Consider the following 19,370-nt stretch of genomic DNA (forward strand, 5'->3'; position numbering starts at 1 on the left):
AATTTTTTCAATCATATAAGGTATGTCAGTCATTAAAATCACCTGGTGTCCGACTCCCAGGAACTTTCATATATAGTTGTACTGTATTCATGCCCAGAATGGTATGTCCAACGTGGCTTAGAAGATTTCCTGCTGACACCACACGCACAAAAGCAGGAAGTTTAGTCAGTTCATGTAACTGTAACTTCCACCTGCAATAAAATAACAGACTAAGAGTAAAAACTCATGAGCATTACCATATCCTCAAAAACCCTGTGAGTCAATCAGAAAAATAATTAAATCTATAAATATTTTACCTGTACAGTCAGTACAACTAAAGTGTTTAACTTATTTCAAAAATAATAGTCTTAAGACAAACACAGATTACTGAAAAAAAAAATGTATAACTACTAAATAAAAGAAACAAGTTATCTTCCATTTATAAAGTTGTATTAATAGAGAGGGTACTTTGATTTTCTTAAGAGTAACATTTTAATTGTAAAACCCTGTCAAAATAATTTCAGAATTGTAGTGTTATTAGGTAAAACTAACACATCAACATAAAAAAACAAGAAACAGAGAGAGAGAGAAAAAAATAACTAGGAATAGAAAAAAAAAAAAAATAGAAAACTAGACAATTCCCAATCCTGCAATCCGTCATTGGTTCAGTTCATGGAAACAGTACTAGGGCAGGGAGACTTACTTTTTGTTATCAGAGAGGTCAATGTTGGTCCCAAATTTTATGGTTTTAAACGGTCCTTTCCTTCTCCTTCCAGAACTTAAAAAAAGAGAGAGAGAATATTAAATCCATGTATTTTAGACAGAAATGTTGCGTGGGTGCTAAAAGTTACTTACTTCTCTGAAGATGTGGATTCATTATCTGAATGATCTTTGTGTTGTGTTCTTTTCTCATTTTCTTCCTTCAGGTTAAGAAAAAAATATTCATACTTAGTATCCTCTAACAGGCTATCACTTCCATTATACAAATTATGAAAATACTCATCTACATGGGCAGTATTGACAATTTTTGAGAAATAAGTTTCTACAGGCACATTTCATAGAAAGTATCTTCTATAATCACATTACATTAAGTTACAGGAAAAGTCAAAGTCCAGTGCACGGTACTCAACCTCCTCCGTCATCTACAAAATTAACATGAAATTCAGTTATTATATTAATGTCTAAGAAAAGCATGTAGTCATTCATATTTCACTTTGGAGCATGGAATTTTCTAAATAGTAAATGAATTTCATTTAAAATGATGTCAAGAGAATATGAGAGAATGAAAAATGAAAACAAGGACAACATGCAAAAACTTTCTAATTATATATGTAAAAAAAAAGATGTGAGAAAGCACCTTAATAAGACAGAATTCCTACCCCCGCCTTTTTTTTTTGAGCCAGAGCCTCACTCTGTTGCCTAGGCTGGAGTGCAGTGGCGTAATCTGAGCTCACTGCAACCTCTGCCTCCTGGGTTCAAGGAAGTCTCCTGCCTCAGCTTCCCTTCAATTCCCTTTTGCAATAAGTAAAAACCATTGTTTTGTTTTTCCCTGTAGACACTGTTTTATGAGAAAGAATCTGTAGACTCTTATACTTAGGCCAAGGACAAGATAAGAAGAACTTGAAGCTGAAAGTACTGAGGGGTGTAACTATGAAAGTTAATTATAAGTGCCAAGTAGCAAAGCAATGGCACATATTCTAAACTGGTAGAAATATGTTTCCATCCATATGCAAATATGTACAGAGTGAGCAATGTTAAGATCCTCTATTTCTGATTACAGTGTCATATTTAGTTACCCTGGCTTTCTCTGTGGGTGAATCACATTAACAAAGCTAAGAGCATATGGATGAAGTTCTTCACAGACTAAATTTTCAATGCAAAGAGTTCTATATACATAATAAAATATTTTCACATTTTTATTTAACATTTTTAATAAAAAATTAAATGCCGAATATAAAAATGTTTTTCTCTTGAGAAATATTTCAAGAATATGCAACGAGAAAATGTTTCTCAGAGGACTGGAAATCCACATGTAAAAGAATGAATTTGGACCCCTACCTCATAATGTATAGAAAAATTAGCTCAAAATGAATGTGACTTAAATATGAGATACCACACAAAACTCATGCAAAAAAAATTAGTAAATCTGTATGACTAGGGGTTAAGTAATAGTTTCTTAGTAATGACAAAAACAAATGAGATCCAAGAAATGCAAATAATTGAACTCCATCAAAATTAAAATTTTTGTGCTTCAAAGGACACTAACAAAAAAAGTGAAAAGACAACTCACAGAACAGAATAAAGTACTGACACATTTAACACTTGAGAAGGAATTTTTAACAAGAATATAGATGCAGATAATTTACAGTTTGATAATCAAAATAGCCCAATTAAACAATGGGCAAATGAAATAAACATGCATTTCACCAAAGAAAATATAACCATTAACAATTATGTTAATGAAAAGATGCTTATTACTTCAAAACCAATAGTATGCTTAGAATCAAAAGGAGATAGTATACAGGTATCAGATAAGACAGATAAATGGGAAACTTATAAATTAAGAATAAAAATGTAGGCCAGGCACAGTGGCTCATGCTTGTAATCCCAGCTGAGATTTGGGAGGCTGAGGTAGGTGGATCACTTGAGGCCAGGAATTCAAGACAAGCATGGTCAACATGATGTAACCCTGCCTCTGCTAAAAATACAAAAAACAATTAGTCAGGCATGATGTTGTGTGCCTAAAATCCCAGATACTTGGGAGGCTAAGCCAGGAGAATTGATTGAATCCAGGAAGCAGAGGCTGCAGTGAGCTGAATTATCACCATGCACTCCAGCCTGGATGACTTGAGTGAGAATCAGTCTCAAAAAAAAAAAAAAAAAAAAAAAAAGTAAAATGTAAAATGATGCAGCCATTTGAAAATTAATCTGGCCATTCCTTAACAGAATAAACAATGAGGCCGGCTCCAGTGGCTTACACCTCTAATCTCAGCATTTTGGGAGGCCGAGCTGGATGGATGATTAGAGGTCAATAGTTTGAGACCAGCCTGGGCAATGTATTTCACATGGTGAAATACTAAAGAAGTGGTTTAGTGATACATGCTGTAAATGAATAGACCTTGAAAATCTTATGCTAAAAGATAAAAAAGAAACCAGTCACAAAAGAAAACACAACAATTAGCCAGGTGTGGTGGCGCATAGTTGTAGTCCCAGCTACTCAGGAGGCTGAGGCAGGAAAATTGCTTGAATCCAGGAAGTGGAGGTTACAGTGAGCCAAGATTGTGCCACTGCACTCCAGCCTGGGCAACAAAGCAAGACTGTCAATAAAAAACCAATGAAAAACCCCAAGAATAAACAATAAGTTATTATACCACATAATCTAGCATCTATACAAGGGAAATGAAGATATATGTTCCCACACAAATACTGTTTTTGAGTATTCATAATAGCATTACTCAGAATACCTAAGAGGCAGAGCAGAGATAACCTAAATGTTCATAAACTGATGACAGAGTGCCTCCACCAAAAACAGTATATATCCAGACAATGTAATATTGTCACTAAAAGAGAAGTGGTTTAGTGATACATGCTGTAAATGAATAGACCTTGAAAATCTTATGCTAAAAGATAGAAAAGAAACCAGTCACAAAAGAAATTATATCATCCCATGCACACACACACACTCAACATCGGCAAATCTACACATACAGAAAGCAGACAGGTGGCTGCTTGAATTCTTGGAGCTGGGGGAAATGTGACTGTGGATGGGTATGGGTTTTCATCTGGGAATAAAAAAAAACTTGTAAAATTTATTATGATAATGATAGCACACCTATGAAATACACTAAAAACCACTGAACTGTATACTTGATATGTGTAAATTGTATATTATGTGAATTATCTTGATGAAGCAGTATAAAAAGAAATAAAGGACAGGTGACATGAGCCCAAATGGTGAATGAAGAAGCCCCAAGTCCTCACACTTCCTTAATGTAAAAAAATGTAAAATTACCTAACATAATCTGATAGAATTTATGGAAAACAATCACAGACCTATAGTATCCAAGTAAACAACTTATAAAAAGCCACATTGAAATCAGTAGGAAATACTATGGTGTTTTTTACTTGTGCTTGCCTCACACTCCATCAAAGGCCTGGTACAGTGTTGCTATAAAAGAGGTATCAATTTCGTTCTTTATTTGTTCCCTCAAAAGAGAGACAGCAGAGAAAACCTCACCTGTAATTTTCTAATTCATCTAGGGACTGTCTAAAATATTGGTCTCTGTTTTGCCTAATACTAATGCTTCTCAAAAACTTTTTAAAAATTTCATTTAGCATGCTATGAGCCTAGATTTATCCTGAGACCTGGACAAAGACACTGTAAGAATACAACAATATATCTTATAAATAGTAACACAAAATTTCTAACAAAATATTAGTAAGATGAATTCAGAAACACATTATAACAAGTTTGTATGTAATGAACTAGTGGACTTTCCTCCTGAAATTCATGAATGATTAACAACATATTAAAATTAGTCAATTTAATATACATTAATAAAATGAAGAAAAAACTCATATGATCATCTCAACTGGTAAGAAATACAATGTCACAAAATTCAAGATGCTTATATATGATAAAAACATTCTACAAACTAGACACAAATGGAAAGGGCTTCAACATAATAAAGGCCATATATGAAAAACACATAACTTAACGTACCTAGCAAGGACTGACAGCTTTTCTTCTAAGATCAAGACCAAGATAAGGATTTATGGTTTGGAAAACTAAATATTGTTAACATGTCAATATTACCAAAAGTGATCCACAGATTCAATGTAACCTCTATTAAAATACCAACAATTTTTGCAAGATTAAAAAATTCATTTGGACGGGTGTGGTGGCTCACGCCTGTAATCCCAGCACTTTGAGAGGTCAAGGCAGGCGGATCACGAGGTCAGGACCATCCAGACCATCCTGGCTAACACGGTGAAATCTCGTCTCTACTAAAAATACAAAAAAATTAGCCAGGTATGGTGGTACAGGCCTGATTATATGGTATGAACCTGAGAGGCGGAGCTTGCAGTGAGCCGAGATCGCGCCACTGTGCTCCAGCCTGGGCAGCAGAGTGAGACTCCTTTCCCTGCCCCCAAACAAATTCACTTTTTTTTTTTTTTTTTTTTTTTTTTTTTGAGACGGAGTCTCGCTCTGTCCCCCAGGCTAGAGTACAGTGGCGCGATCTGGGCTCACTGCAAGCTCCGCCTCCCGGATTCACGCCCTTCTCCTGCCTCAGCCTCCAGAGTAGCTGGGACTACAGGCACCCGCCCCCCACCACGCCCGCCTAAATTTTTGTATTTTTAGTAGAGACGGGATTTCACCGTGTTAGCCAGGATGGTCTCAATCTCCTGACCTCGTGATCCACCTGCCTCCCGCCTCAGCCTCCCAAAGTGCTGGGATTACAGACGTGAGCCACCACGCCCGGCCACAAATTCATCTTAAGGAAGTTCAACAGAAAAATGATCTTGAAAAACACTACTTTACTTCAAACCATACCATAAGGCTACATACAGTAACCAAAACAGCATGGTGCTGGTACAAAACAGATACACAGACCAATTGAGCAGAATAGAAAACACAGAAATAAAGCCATAGACCTACAACTGTCTAATCTTCAAGAAGACAGATAAAAACAAGCAAGGTAGAAAGGACTCCCTATTCAACTAATGGTTCTGGGTGGAACAACTTGCTAGCCATAGACCGAAGAACAAAACTGGATCCTTACCTTCCACCATATACAAAAATTAACTCTAAGATGGACTAAAGATTTAAATGTAAGATGTCAAACTATAAAAAAAGAAAACAGAAAATACCCTTCTCACCACTGGTTTTGGCAAACAATTTTTAACTATATCTCTAAATAAAACTGCAACAAAAATGAAAAGTGATTAAGTGGGACCCAATTAAGGCACAGAGCTTCAGCACAGCAAAATAAACAAAAACTATTAACAGAGTAAACAGACAAGCTATAAAATGGGATAAATTATTTGTGAACTATGCATCTGACAAAGGTCTAACATCCAGAATCTATAAAGAACTTAACAAATCAACACAAAAAACAAATGACTCTATTAAAAAATAGACAAAGGATATGAAAAGGGTATGTCTACTTAAAAGAGGACATATAATTTGTTTTCTGCTAGGAGAAAATAAAATAACATACAAGTGTCAGCCAAAAAATAGGAAAAATGTGGCTGGGCATGGTGGCTCGTGTCTGTAATCGCAGCACTTTGGGAGGTCGAGGCAGCTGGGTCATCTGAGGTTGAGAGTTCGAGACCACCTTGGCCAACATGGAGAAACCCCGTCTCTACTAAAAATGCAAAATTAGCCAGGTGTAGTGGCACATGCCTGTAATCCCAGCTACTCAGGAGGCTGAGGCAGAAGAATCACTTGAACCTGGGAGGAGGTTGCAGTGAGCAAGAGATTGTGCAACTGCACTCCAGCCTGGGCAACAAGAACGAAACTGTCACCCGCAACAAAAAAGAGAGAGAGAAAAAAGGAAAATGTTTGATCATCACTAATTATCAGAGAATTGCAAGTCAAAACCACAATGAGATACGATCTCATATTAGTCAGAATGACAACTATTAAAAAAGTCAAAAAAAAAAAAAAAATAGCTGGTGAGGCTGTGAAGAAAAGAGAAGGATTATACATAGTTTATGGAACATAAATTAGCCACTGTGGAAAGCAGTTTGGAGAGTTCTCAAAGAACCTAAAATAGAGCTACCATTTGACCCAGTAAACTCATTACTGGGTATCTACCAAATAGAAAACAGCATTCTACAAAAAAAGATACATGCACTCCTATGTTCATCATCACTGTGCTATTCACAACAGCAAATGTGGCAGGCCAGGTCTCATTAACAGCTGAATATGCAGGCCTCCATCACAACTGTTTCAGCACGGGCTGAGTAGTTAATTTAAGTATTAAAAGCTGAAAGAGTCAGTGCCCTCATATAAAGCCTGGAATGTAACAAAAGTCCATCAAGAATTTTGCCCAGGCCTTTTCTGGGCCTTGAAGATAACAAAATAACAAATTCTTAACAGGATCTGCTTAGGATTAAACAAGTTCTTCCTGGGCATCTGAAGAAACTCCCCAGACTTCCACAAGTAAGTTTTACTGGTGGTCTAAAGAAACTCCCCAAACCTCCATAATTTAGCAGGAAACAGGATAAAGGTACTCAGCACCTGGAGACATCTAGAATAACTTACTGAGGCTCCAGAGGAAGGTCTTCAAAACTCAGACCTATTATAAATTAGAAGCTGTTAATCCCTTATGAGTTTAGATTAATGCACACTACACACTAACATATAGCTTAGAAGGTATATAAGCTCTAGAATACTTTGTAATTTTGAGTTGGTATGGTAATATTTTCCTGGCTTTCTCCCTGTACCTGGTTACTTCAGAAATAAACACTCTTCTTTCCCAGTTCATCTGCATCTCATTATTGGGCCATGAGAATAAGTGGTGCAATCATCAATTTGGTCTGGAAACACAAAGACATGGAATCAACCTAGGTGCTCATCAATGTTGGATTGCATAAAGAAAATTGGTACATATAGACAATGGAACACTATGGAGTCAAAAAAAGGACAAAATGATGTCCTTTGCAGCAACATGGATGTAGCTGGTGACCATAATTCTAAGTGAATTAACTCAGAAACAGAAAACTAAGTTAGTTGCACGTTCTCCCTTATAAGTGGGAGCTAAACACTGAGTACATATGTACATAAATGTGAGCTAGATGTGAAACGAAAGGAGGTGGAGCATGAGGTAAAAAACTATCTATTGTGGGGTACTATGTTCACTTTCTGGGATTATTAAATCCAAGTGACAAACTTGCACATAAACCCTCTGTCTTTAAAACAGAAGTTGATATTTTAAAAATAAAGGGCTGGTTGCGGTGGCTCACGCCTGTAATCCCAGCACTCTGGGAGGCAGATCACGAGGTTAGGCGATCAAGACCATCCTGGTTAACATGGTGAAACCCCGTCTCTACTAAAAATACAAAAAATTAGCTGGGTGTGGTAGAAGGTGCCTGTAGTCCCACCTAGTCATGAGGCTGAGGCAGGAGAATGGCATGAACCCAGGAGGTGGAGCTTGCAGTGAGCTGAGATTGCGCCACTGCACTCCAACCTCGACTCTGTCTCAAATAAAACAAAAAAATTAAAAAATAAATGAATAAATAAATAAATAAAAGAAAGAAAAATGAACACTTCCTAATTTCAAAATTTACTATAATACTACAGCAATCAAAATAGTGTGATAGTAGCATAAAGTGACATACAGACCGATAAAAGAGAACACAGAATCAAGACAAAAACTCTTGCATGATTTCTGACGAGACTGCCAAGACTACTGAGCAGGAGAAACGTCAGTCTTCTGAATAAATGGGATTGGAAAAACTAGATATTAACACGCAAAAAACCAAAGTTAGTTCTTTATCTTGGATCACATACAAACTTAACTTGAAATAGATCAGAGACTCAAACATAAGAGTTAAAACTATAAAATTGTGAGAACAAGTAAAAATGCTGTGATATGATATTCGGCAATGATTTCTTAAACTTCAAAAGAATGTGTCAACAAAGTAAATAAATTGGACTTCACAAAAATTAAAAAATTATCAAAGGACACTATTACCAAAACAGTAAAATTATAATAAACAAAATTTGAGAAAATACTTGTAAAACATTGTAAATCATTGCAAATACTTGTAAATTCTATTGGTCATTGCCAATGGGAATTAACATGGTGCCAAAATGTTAATTTACACTGGAATTAACACTGCGCAATACAATATTGTCTTCCTTTAAGAAGTTCAGCAAGTAATTACCACACAATCCAGTAGTTCTAGAGACAGAACATGTAATTTACATCAATTTTCAGAGCAGCAGTACTCAACACAGTAACTCAAATGTGAATAAACAAAATGTAGTACATACTTAATGGAGTTACTGTTCAGTCATAAAAAACAGTAAAATTATGATGCTAAAAACATAGATGCACCTGACCGAGAAAGCCAGACATGAAAGGACAAATACTGTGTGATCCCACTTACATGAGCAACCCAGAATTTGTGAAATGTATTTTGAAAGAATGTGAAAAAGAGATGACCGGGCACAGTGGCTCACACCTGTAATCACAGCACTTTGGGACACCAAGGAAGGCAGATCACGTGAGGTCAAGAGTTCAAGACCAACCTGACAAACAGGGAGAAACCTGTCTCTACCAAAAATACAAAATTAGCTGGGTGTGGTGGCACATGCCTGTAACCCCAGCTACTCAGGAGGCTGAGGCAGGAGAATCGCTTGAACCCAGGAGGCGGAGGTTGCAGTGAGCTGAGATCACACCACTGCACTCCAGTCTGGGCAACAAGAGCGAAACTCCATCTCAAAAACAAACAAACAACAAAAACAAAACAGATTATTAAAGGAGTTGAGGAAGAAACGTAAAAGGAAAATATCTTATCACTAAGCTAACAGAAAAAGTCCAGCTTGGAACTGCTTAGGGCAAACTTGCCTCCCATTCTATTCAAAGTCACCCCACTGCTCACTGAAAGAAATGTGTATGTTATGTGATTGCCTACTTTGGAGAGGCTAATCAGGAACTCAAAAGAATACAACCATTTTTTCTGTTTTCTACCTATGGCCTGAAGGCCCCTTCCCCAGAAATGAGTTGTCCCTCATTTCCAGACCTAACCAATGGTTCATCTTACATATACTGACTGATGTTTCATTTCTCCCTAAAATGTATAAAACCAAACTATACTCTCATCACCCTGGGCATATGTCAACAGAACCTTCTGAGGCTGTGTCATGGGAGCGTGTCCTCAACCTTGGCAAAATAAAACTTTCTAAATTAAATAAACTGAGACCTCTCTGAGATTTTCAGGGTTCACACAGAGGTAACCAAAGAGGGATTTTCAGTGGAGGTGCCTCTGACCTTTGACGAATCTTCTATTAGTGCTTGGTACCAGCTTGAGTTATCTTTAGGCACCACACCAACATGACAATTTGCTGAGGCATTGGACGAAGCCCCTTTAGAGAATCCCCGATCTCCCAAAATTTGTTCAAGATCTGAAGTTTATTTTGCTGGATCCAAAGTTTATTTTGCTGTACAACTCATTTTTTTTTCCTGAGTTTTACTTGCTTCTAACACAAGGAAGACATGCTTGTCCTGCTTCCATGATGATGATGGAAGGCAAGTAACAGTTTGTGCTCTCTTCCAACAAGGAAGATGAGTTGTTTTACTTTTTTTTTTTAACCTGCTTCTAGGATGGTGTGGAGCAGTCATCAGCCTCAGACCCAGCCATAGGTAAGTAACTGAACTGTGGTTTGCTTTGGCCAAAGTTAAGATTAACAACCAGCTGATCTTAATTTCTCCTTACCAGTAGAGCACTCAGTAATCATATAAACTGTGCAATCATTTGTTTTGCATAAATGTTTTGTTGTTGTTGTTCGTTTCTGTTTTTCTTGTTGTTTCGGTCTTTTTCCCACTTGGGTTTGATCAACTCTGTATGACTTGATCAAATCCAAAGGAAGTTCCAAATTAGAGGGAAAAAGTCCTCTGAAGTGACTAAATTCCCACGAGACAGACAGAGAGAGAGAAAAAAAAGAGATTGTGTGGTAGGGGAAGAAAACCAGCTAGCAAAAGGAAAAAGAGAAAGAGGAGAAAGTCTATTGATTTTGGCTACTATAGAGCTTTACTGATGTAACAGCCACCTTTTTGCAAGCCAGCCTAAAAAGACAGAGCAATTGCTGTATTTCTGAAATAGGAGCAGTTTATCCTATTTAAATATATGGTAATGAGATTTTAAAAGATTTTTTTTTGGACAGAATTTTGCTCTGTCACCCAGGCTGGATTGCAGTGGCATAGTTTCGGCTTACGGCAGCCTCCACCTCCTGGTTTCAAGTGATTCTCCTGCCTCAGTCCCCAAGCTGACATTACAGGCGCACGACACCATGCGCGGCTAATTTTTATATTTTTAGTAGAGATGGGGTTTCGCCATGTTGGTCAGGCTGGTCTCGAACGGCTGACCTCAGGTGATCCACCTGTCTTGTTCTCTCAAAGTGCTGAGATTACAGGTATGAGCCAGCATGCCCAGACACTTCCGTACTCTTAAAAAGAAGACAGTGGTACTAGTTTTTATAGTTACATCTTGAATTTAGTAAGATTGCCACAACTTCTAATCTTTTGGCTTCAGGCAGTATAGTCCACAGGTAGTAAGGCTTATTTTAGGAAAGAAATGTTACTTGGTTTCAAAGTTAAACTATAAACTAAGTTCCTCCACAGTTACTTTGGTCTAAGCACCAGGAATAAACAAGGACAGCCTGGAGGTTAGAAGCAAGATGGTATTAATAGGTGAAATGTTTTTCTCTGTCAAAATGTAATTATAATTTTGCAACGGTGAGCTCAAAATTTTTTTTTTTTTTGAGAAGGAGTCTCGCTCTGTCACCCAGGCTGGAGTGCAGTGGCCAGATCTCAGTTCACTGCAAACTCCGCCTCCCGGGTTTACGCCATTCTCCTGCCTCAGCCTCCCGAGTAGCTGGGACTACAGGCGCCCGCCACCTCGCCCGGCTAGTTTTTTGTATTTTTTTAGTAGAGACGGGGTTTCACCGTGTTAGCCAGGATGGTCTCGATCTCCTGACCTCGTGATCCGCCCGCCTCGGCTTCCCAAAGTGCTGGGATTACAGGCTTGAGCCACCGCGCCCGGCCTCAAAATTTTAAATAATTACAATTGTAGTTTTTATAAATAATCTAGTTAAGCAATTAAGTAAAAGTAATACGATAAATCCTTGTTGATAAACTTGTCAAAATTTAGAATCTACAGTTAAATAACAGATGTGTTATTATTTGTGTATTTTCCAATAAAAATATATTTGTAGGAAAATATCCATTCTAGAAAAAAGGGTGTCTATAAAAAGCGAACAATTTTTTGTCTAATTCAAAGCTTAGGTTATGTATAAAACAAAGTAAGCCGGGCACTATGGCTCATACCTGCAATCCCAGCACTTTGGGAGGCCGAGGCAGGTGGATCACCTGAGGTCAGGAGTTCAAGACCAGCCTGGCCAACATGGTGAAACCTGTCTCTACTAAAAATGCAAAAATTAGTGGGGCATGGTAGTGTATGCCTGTAATCCCAGCTACTTGAGAGGCTGAGGCAGGAGAATTGCTTGAACCTGGAAGGCAAAGGTTGCAGTGAGCCAAGATCGTGCCACTGCACTCCAGCCTGGATAGCAGAGTGAAACTGTCTCAGATAATAATAATAATAATAATAATAATAATAATAATAATAATGTAAAAGGAGTCAGCAAATGCAAGAGGTGAAAAGAAATTTTATAAAAATAAAGAGATTTTGTTTTGGTAAGAAAGCTTAAAGAGAAATAATTTCATGTGAGAAAGAACCTTGTATAGTAAATTTAGTCCTAAGTAAAACAACCTGGTTGTTTAAGAAAGAGGGATGTTCAGGACAAATCAGAAAGTCAAATATGTCATGACCCATTAGCATAGGTCATAATAAGAGGATTTATTAAAAAAAGAAAAACTTTCATATATTCAAGTTATCTATGATTAAAGGGAAATGACAATGGTCTTTCTAGAGGTTGGATTAGATGTAAAAAAAAAATACACATTAAAGGATGATTGGTTTGTATAACAATGAAATTTTCATAAGGGGTTGATTTACTCTTTTTAAATTATAAGAGATTTTAACCCAAAGTTCAACTTTTATTGTATCTTGCTTGTTTTGGTTTTCTATCCCCTTTTAAAAGGCAAAATTAGGCCAAGCGCAGTAGCTCACATTATAATCACAGCACTCTGGGAGGGTGAGGCAGGCAGATCACGAGGTTTAGAGATCAAGACCATCCTGGTCACCATGGTGAAGCCCCATCTCAGGCAAAAATATAAAAATTAGCTGGGCGTGGTGGTGCATGCCCGTAATCACAGCTACTGGAGAGGCTGAGGCAGGAAAATTGCTCAAACCTGGGAGGTAGAGGTGCAGTGAGCTTAGATTATGCTACCACATTCCAGCCTGGCAACAGAGCGAGACTCCATCTCAAACACCACCACCACCAAAACCAACACCAACAACAAAGGCACATAATAGTAACACTCCCCTTCAATTCATTTTCAGCTCAGATAAGTTTTTCTTCAGAGGGTTCTGTTTGTTGTGGTCTGATGGTAATAATGTATTCTTAAAGGTCTAAAGAAAATGTTTCTTTCCGCAGAATATTCTGTGACAAGCACAGAGGTTGTTTCTTTTGCCTTTTGGTAACTGGCCTAACCAATTTTACATTTTATCAAAATAATTCCTATACCATTATTATTGTTTGGTTTGCTTAGGAAAAACTGAGATTAGAAACAAATTTCTTTAAATTAAGGTTGTATGTCCTTATACCTTGCCGTACATGCTTTTAAAGTCCTTGTGATACTGAGTTATAGGGCTTTGACTCGTGGTCTAAAAACAATGAGTCCTGCTGAGTCTTAAACACTGAAGCCTCATCTTCAAGCCTGGTAAAAGATGCCAACCAAAATAAACTGCATTCCTGAGAAACAGGTCCAGAAATTAAAGCTATTCAACTCCTCAAGGTCCAAGGACTATTGCAAAAGAGGTGAGTATGTGAGATTTTAAGGGACGATTTTGAAAGATAAGAGATATTCAGTTCCTGTATAAATTAACCATTAATGTCAAAGACACACTGATATAAGACCAGCATTTGTGTCCCTGTGTCAGATTAACAAGGGTTTTTTCAAGCATTAACCAATTCCTTAAGAAAGACTATAAAAGAGTATGGAAGTTATATCTTAACATCACTATGAAAATTTATAGATTTCTATAAAATTTTATAGAAAATTTTATAAAATTTTGGATAACAAATTTAATTGGTTTCATGCGGTTTTTATTAGGGCTTATTGTTTGGAAAGTTAAGTATCCTCAATAATGAAGGTTTTCACCTTCTTTTTTTAAAATTCTTGAGTTATCACTCTGTTTAAATTAATGATTTATTTTACAATGACCTCTGATCCTATTTTATAATATCAAGCTGCTTTAAATCTTTAATATTTGACAAACTTCCCAATACCAAATGATAAATTCTGTCTTTTTCTAATTTAATTAGTCCTTTAAGATATTAATAGGTCCCCTAATGTCCAAAAATCACATATTTGGCTTATTTGGCATAAAAATTATATAGTAAGCATTGTCAAATATAAAAAGGTGATTGGCTTTCTTAGGGCTGCATTTGTGTAAATCTATTACGGCTGTGTGTTCCAAAATTATAGGAAACTCCTATAATTCTGTTATGTCTTAATGTACATGATTAGTAATAATTATAATAGTTATGTTAAATTATTTTGTGCCACAGAGGTAATAAATTTCCTAGTCAATTGTGTGTTTGACTATGACTGCTCTAAAACTTGTAGTCATCCACAGACAATTGTTGTCTTTATTTGGTCCTCTTTAGAAGGTGGTTTCCCAATCAGCTATAAACTCTTTTTTTTTTTTTTTTTTTTTTTTTTTTTTTTTGAGACGGAGTCTCGCTCTGTCGCCCAGGCTGGAGTGCAGTGGCCGGATCTCAGCTCACTGCAAGCTCCGCCTCCCGGGTTTACGCCATTCTCCTGCCTCAGCCTCCCAAGTAGCTGGGACTACAGGCGCCCGCCAACTCGCCCGGCTAGTTTTTTGTATTTTTTAGTAGAGACGGGGTTTCGCCGTGTTAGCTAGGTTGGTCTCGATCTCCTGACCTCGCGATCCACCCGTCTCGGCCTCCCAAAGTGCTGGGATTACAGGCTTGAGCCACCGCGCCCGGCCAGCTATAAACTCTTAACAGGTGCTCTTGAATGCAAGTTTCTGATAACTATGAGACTGTGATATGAGAATACAGAAAAAACTGTCAGGACTCACAGAGAGCTGAAATATCAAGCAGAACAGGAATATTAAGCAGAATATTTGTGAATATCAAGCAGAACAGGAATTACCTGCATGGACTAAGCTAACAGAATTTGAAGTAATCTTTTAAACTTTTTGTTTAAAATATTGCTGATCCTTTGTTTTTCAGAGTCAAGAAAACTTTAAAGTTATTTAAAACTTTTAACAATTGAGTACTGTTATGAAGAAAATTTGCAGTATATTTCTTTCTATCTGATTTCTCCGGAATTTGAAAACTACTTGCAAGTATTCTTAGCAATTATAGCAATACAATTATTTGCATAAGTGAAATAAAAATGTTTTCATTTGTAATAGGACACAATGGTAGAAACCGGTTATTTTACCAATGCTTTGACTGAAATGGTGTACTTTCCTTTAAGGAGTCAAACTTGACTTATGGAGTCAATAAAATTCCCTTGGGGAATCTGGCCTCATACCTTTGTCTGCATGGTCCCTATATAGGGTTACTGTCCTGTGGTAAGTAAAGAATGTCACTTTCTAATAGGCCCAGGAACCCCAACTTTATCTTGGAAAATCAAGAGTAGAGGAATTCAACCAAGTCATAGGTATTGATAGTAGAAATCGATGGCTGGGTTCAGCTTTAAAAAAGTGTTAGCTGAGACTACTTCTACGAAACAAAGTTCCATCAAAGCCAATTAAAAAAAGAAGCCCAGGCCAGGCGCGGTGGCTCAAGCCTGTAATCCCAGCACTTTGGGAGGCCGAGACGGGCGGATCACGAGGTCAGGAGATCGAGACCATCCTGGCAAACACGGTGAAACCCCGTCTCTACTAAAAATACAAAAAACTAGCCGGGCGAGGTGGCGGTGCCTGTAGTCCCAGCTACTCGGGAGGCTGAGGCAGGAGAATGGCGTGAACCCGGGAGGCGGAGCTTGCAGTGAGCTGAGATCTGGCCACTGCACTCCAGCCTGGGCGAAAGAGCGAGACTCCCTCTCAAAAAAAAAAAAGCCTATTGGAAAAACAACTATTCTTGCTGTACTTTATACAAATAATACGGCTGAGTTTAATAAAGAAAATACATCCTAACTGGAGAAAGAAAAATTATGTTTCAAAAACAATAGTAAACCTGTGGCTAGAGTCTAGTATTGCCAAATATTTTTAACTAATAGGCATAAACCATCCTAGCCATGAAAGATCAGACAAAACCTGACAGCAGACTCATTTTCTTCTCAAATGCTTTCTCCAAGAGATTTTTTTTTTTAATGGGGGCAATGTGAAGGGAAAATGTCTTGGGTACCTGAAATCACTATGCTAAAGGGAAAGATCAAGCTGGGTACTGCTTAGGGCAAACCTGCCTTCATTCTATTTAAAGTCACCCCTCTATTTACTGAGTCAAATGTATATCTGATTGCCTCCTTTGGAGAGGTTAACCATAAACTCAAAAGAATACAACCATTTGTCTCTTACCTACCTGTGGCCTGGAAGACGCCTCCCTACTTTGAGTTGTCCCACCTTTCTGGACTGAACCAACGTTCATCTTACATGTGTTGATGTCTTATGTCTCCCCAAAATGTATAAAATCAAACTTTGCTCTGACCTTGGGGACATGTCTTCAGGAATTCCTGAGGCTGTGTCACATGCACACATCCTCAACCTTGGCAAAATAAACTTTCTAAACTATCTGAGACCTGTCTCAGATTTTCATGGTTTATTAACTAATGATGAGTTATGTTTCATGGGGTCAGAGTTTCAGTTTAAGATGATAAAAAGGTGCTCGAAATGAATTGTGGTTTTGGCTGCACAATAACATGAATACCCAAGGCCACTGAATTTAACAAAAATTGTTAAATCATTACTTTCCTGTTTACCATATAACAAAAAATCCAAAAAATACGCTATTTTCACAGCAGAATTGGATTCCTGTGATATCAGTGTGATGAAAATACAAAACGAGGTCAAAATTTTAAACATCTTCTGGAGGTCAATGACACTAGCAAATTATAAATTTGAAACTTCCAACAACATATTTTTCAGCTATAAAACTTTAAGTTTCAAGGAACAGCTTTATAAAAACGTAACTTTTCTATATTCTTTCATCTGATATAGTAAACCGCAGTTCTATTTTATAATTTATTTATAATTTCATTTATTTTCTTTTTTTGAGATGAAGTCTTACTCTGTCAACCAGACTGGAATGAAGTGGCACAATCTCAATTCACTGGAAGCTCTATCTCTGGTTTCAAGTGATTCTCCTGCATCAGCCTCAAGAGCAGCTTGGAATACAGGCACCTGCCACCACTACATGGGGCTAATTTTTGTATTTTTGTAGAGATGGGATTTCACTGTGTTGGCCAGGCTGGTCTTGAACTCCTGACTGCAAGCGATCCGCCTGCCTCAGCTTCCCAAACTGGTGGTTTTACAGGCGTGACCCATTGCGCCTGGCCAAATTTGTAATTTAAAGGGGCCATTAAGAACAAACAATTCAAACAAATATTTGAGAAATACAATTGTGGTTGCATTGCTTAACTATTTTCTTAATTTTTTTTGAAAAAATTCAAAAACTCTTATTTCTAACAATTCTATTTTTCCTCATTTACTATTGTATTTTACTAACCACTGTCCTGTTTAAGATTTTGTTTTTCAATTTTCCATGTATTTTTGACACATTTCTGTAAATTTCTTCTATAGTTTAAATTCAGAGACTACAATTAATAGAGGAAGACTGCTAATGCTCCCAAAGGAAAATTATCCAGATAAAGTAAAATACAAACATCTTTTCACTGCTGAGTGACTATATGAGCTGACCAGATAATTTTCTTCATATTAAGTATCATTCTGCAAACCATAAGTAGGCTTAGTTTATCATTAAAATATTCCAAAAATAAGGTAGATGTAAAATAGGAATTTTATTTCTCTATTAGCAAAGTGTGTTTCATACACTGTAATTTTGCTTACATTTTAAAAAGTTTATCAGGCATGGTGGCTCACACCTGTAATCCCAGCACTTTGGGAGGCTGAGGTGAGTGGATCACCTGAGGTCAGGAGTTCAAGACTAGCCTGGCCAACATGGTGAAACCCTGTCTCTACACAAATATAAAAATTAGTCGGGCAATGATGGCGGGTGCCTGTAATTCCAGCTACTTGGGAGGCTGAGGTGGGAGAATCACTTGAACCCAGGAGGTGTAGGCTGCAATGAGCTGAGATTACTCCATTTCATTCCAGCCTGGGTGAGAGACGGCAAGACTCTGTCTCAAAAACAACAAAATAATAAAATAAAAATTTAATAATTTATGAGCTATAGCACTTTAAAAACAAACTGTTAACAGTATGCACTAGACAATAGTTATGAAAGTAATATGCACTATTAAAAAATAGTAAAAATTAAAAAAGGAAGAAAGAAAAACTTACTCTCAATGACTCCTGGAAGGAGGAAGCCTGGTATTGTGCATATTTAGCAATTGTAGTATGAGATCTATTACTTTCACAATGCCAGATTTTCTTTGTTCCAGTGGGATCCCAGTTTTCATCTGCTGGTTGCAGCAACTGTGTCCTCACTTCTACCATATGTTCATTGTTAGCTTCTACCAAAGTTTTGGTAGAGAAAAGTCCAAGATCTTTACAAATAATAAGTTTCATTAATCAGTAAAGTTGTATTCAGTTCAATTAAAATGTCAAAGTACTTTAAAAAACTTATTTAATAGAGTTCCATCAGTTTCCCTTAAGAGGGCTCCAAGTCATTTGGTATCAGAGTTACACAGCACGTGTTTGAAGCTCTGGCTATAACCATCATGTCAGGGTGTCGAGGGTTGCAGCATTTATAAACATAATCCAATTTTACTTATATTTATAATACTCAGAACTTCTTCAACTATGTAACCTAAATATTGTATGTTGGATAATGATACCAAATTTAAATCTAAAGTAAAAATCCACCACAATATTATGTTTAAAAAATGATAATAAACTTATTGCTAGAGTCTAGTATTGCTGAATATTTTTCATAATAGGAATAAACCATCTTAGCCATGAAAGATCAGACAAAACCCCACACTGGAGACTATTTTCTTCTTAAGTGCTTTCTCCAAAAGATTTTTTCTTTTTTTAAACGGGGGAAAAGTAAAAGGAAAATATTTTGGGTACCTGAAATCACTATGCTAAAGGTAAAGGTCAAGCTGGGTACTGCTTAGGGCAAACCTGCCTCCATTCTATCCAAAGTCACCCCTCTATTTACTGAGCTAAATGTGTATCTGTTATTATCTGTATATGATATCTGCATAATCACTTGCATCAGTGCTAATGATGCTTGTTCATGCATGAGAGACAAAAAGTGAGTGAGAAAGAAAATAAACACACATTAAAATAAAGACTCAGAATGATGGGGGAAAAAAATCAGTGTTCTGTCAATGTTATAAAAATTTAAAGATAGTAAAACAAATATTCAATCTTGG

General features: G+C 37.0%; 1 protein-coding gene across 16 annotated transcripts in view; it reads right to left on the reverse strand.

The window, feature by feature from the left end:
* The window catches only part of UTY (ubiquitously transcribed tetratricopeptide repeat containing, Y-linked), a 229,739-nt gene that overhangs the window by 59,955 nt on the left and 150,414 nt on the right, over positions 1-19,370 (reverse strand). For all 16 annotated transcript variants that reach the window (XM_030926240.1, XM_030926238.1, XM_030926243.1 and 13 more), the window contains 4 exons: positions 18,331-18,536; positions 835-899; positions 683-757; positions 43-191 (listed from right to left, as the gene is read on the reverse strand). In XM_030926240.1, coding sequence (XP_030782100.1) covers positions 43-191; positions 683-757; positions 835-899; positions 18,331-18,536 — 495 coding nt within the window. The remainder of the gene's footprint in view (positions 1-42; positions 192-682; positions 758-834; positions 900-18,330; positions 18,537-19,370) is intronic.

This window comes from Rhinopithecus roxellana, chromosome 22 (genome assembly GCF_007565055.1).
Source record: "Rhinopithecus roxellana isolate Shanxi Qingling chromosome 22, ASM756505v1, whole genome shotgun sequence".
In the NCBI taxonomy this organism is placed as follows: domain Eukaryota; kingdom Metazoa; phylum Chordata; class Mammalia; order Primates; family Cercopithecidae; genus Rhinopithecus; species Rhinopithecus roxellana.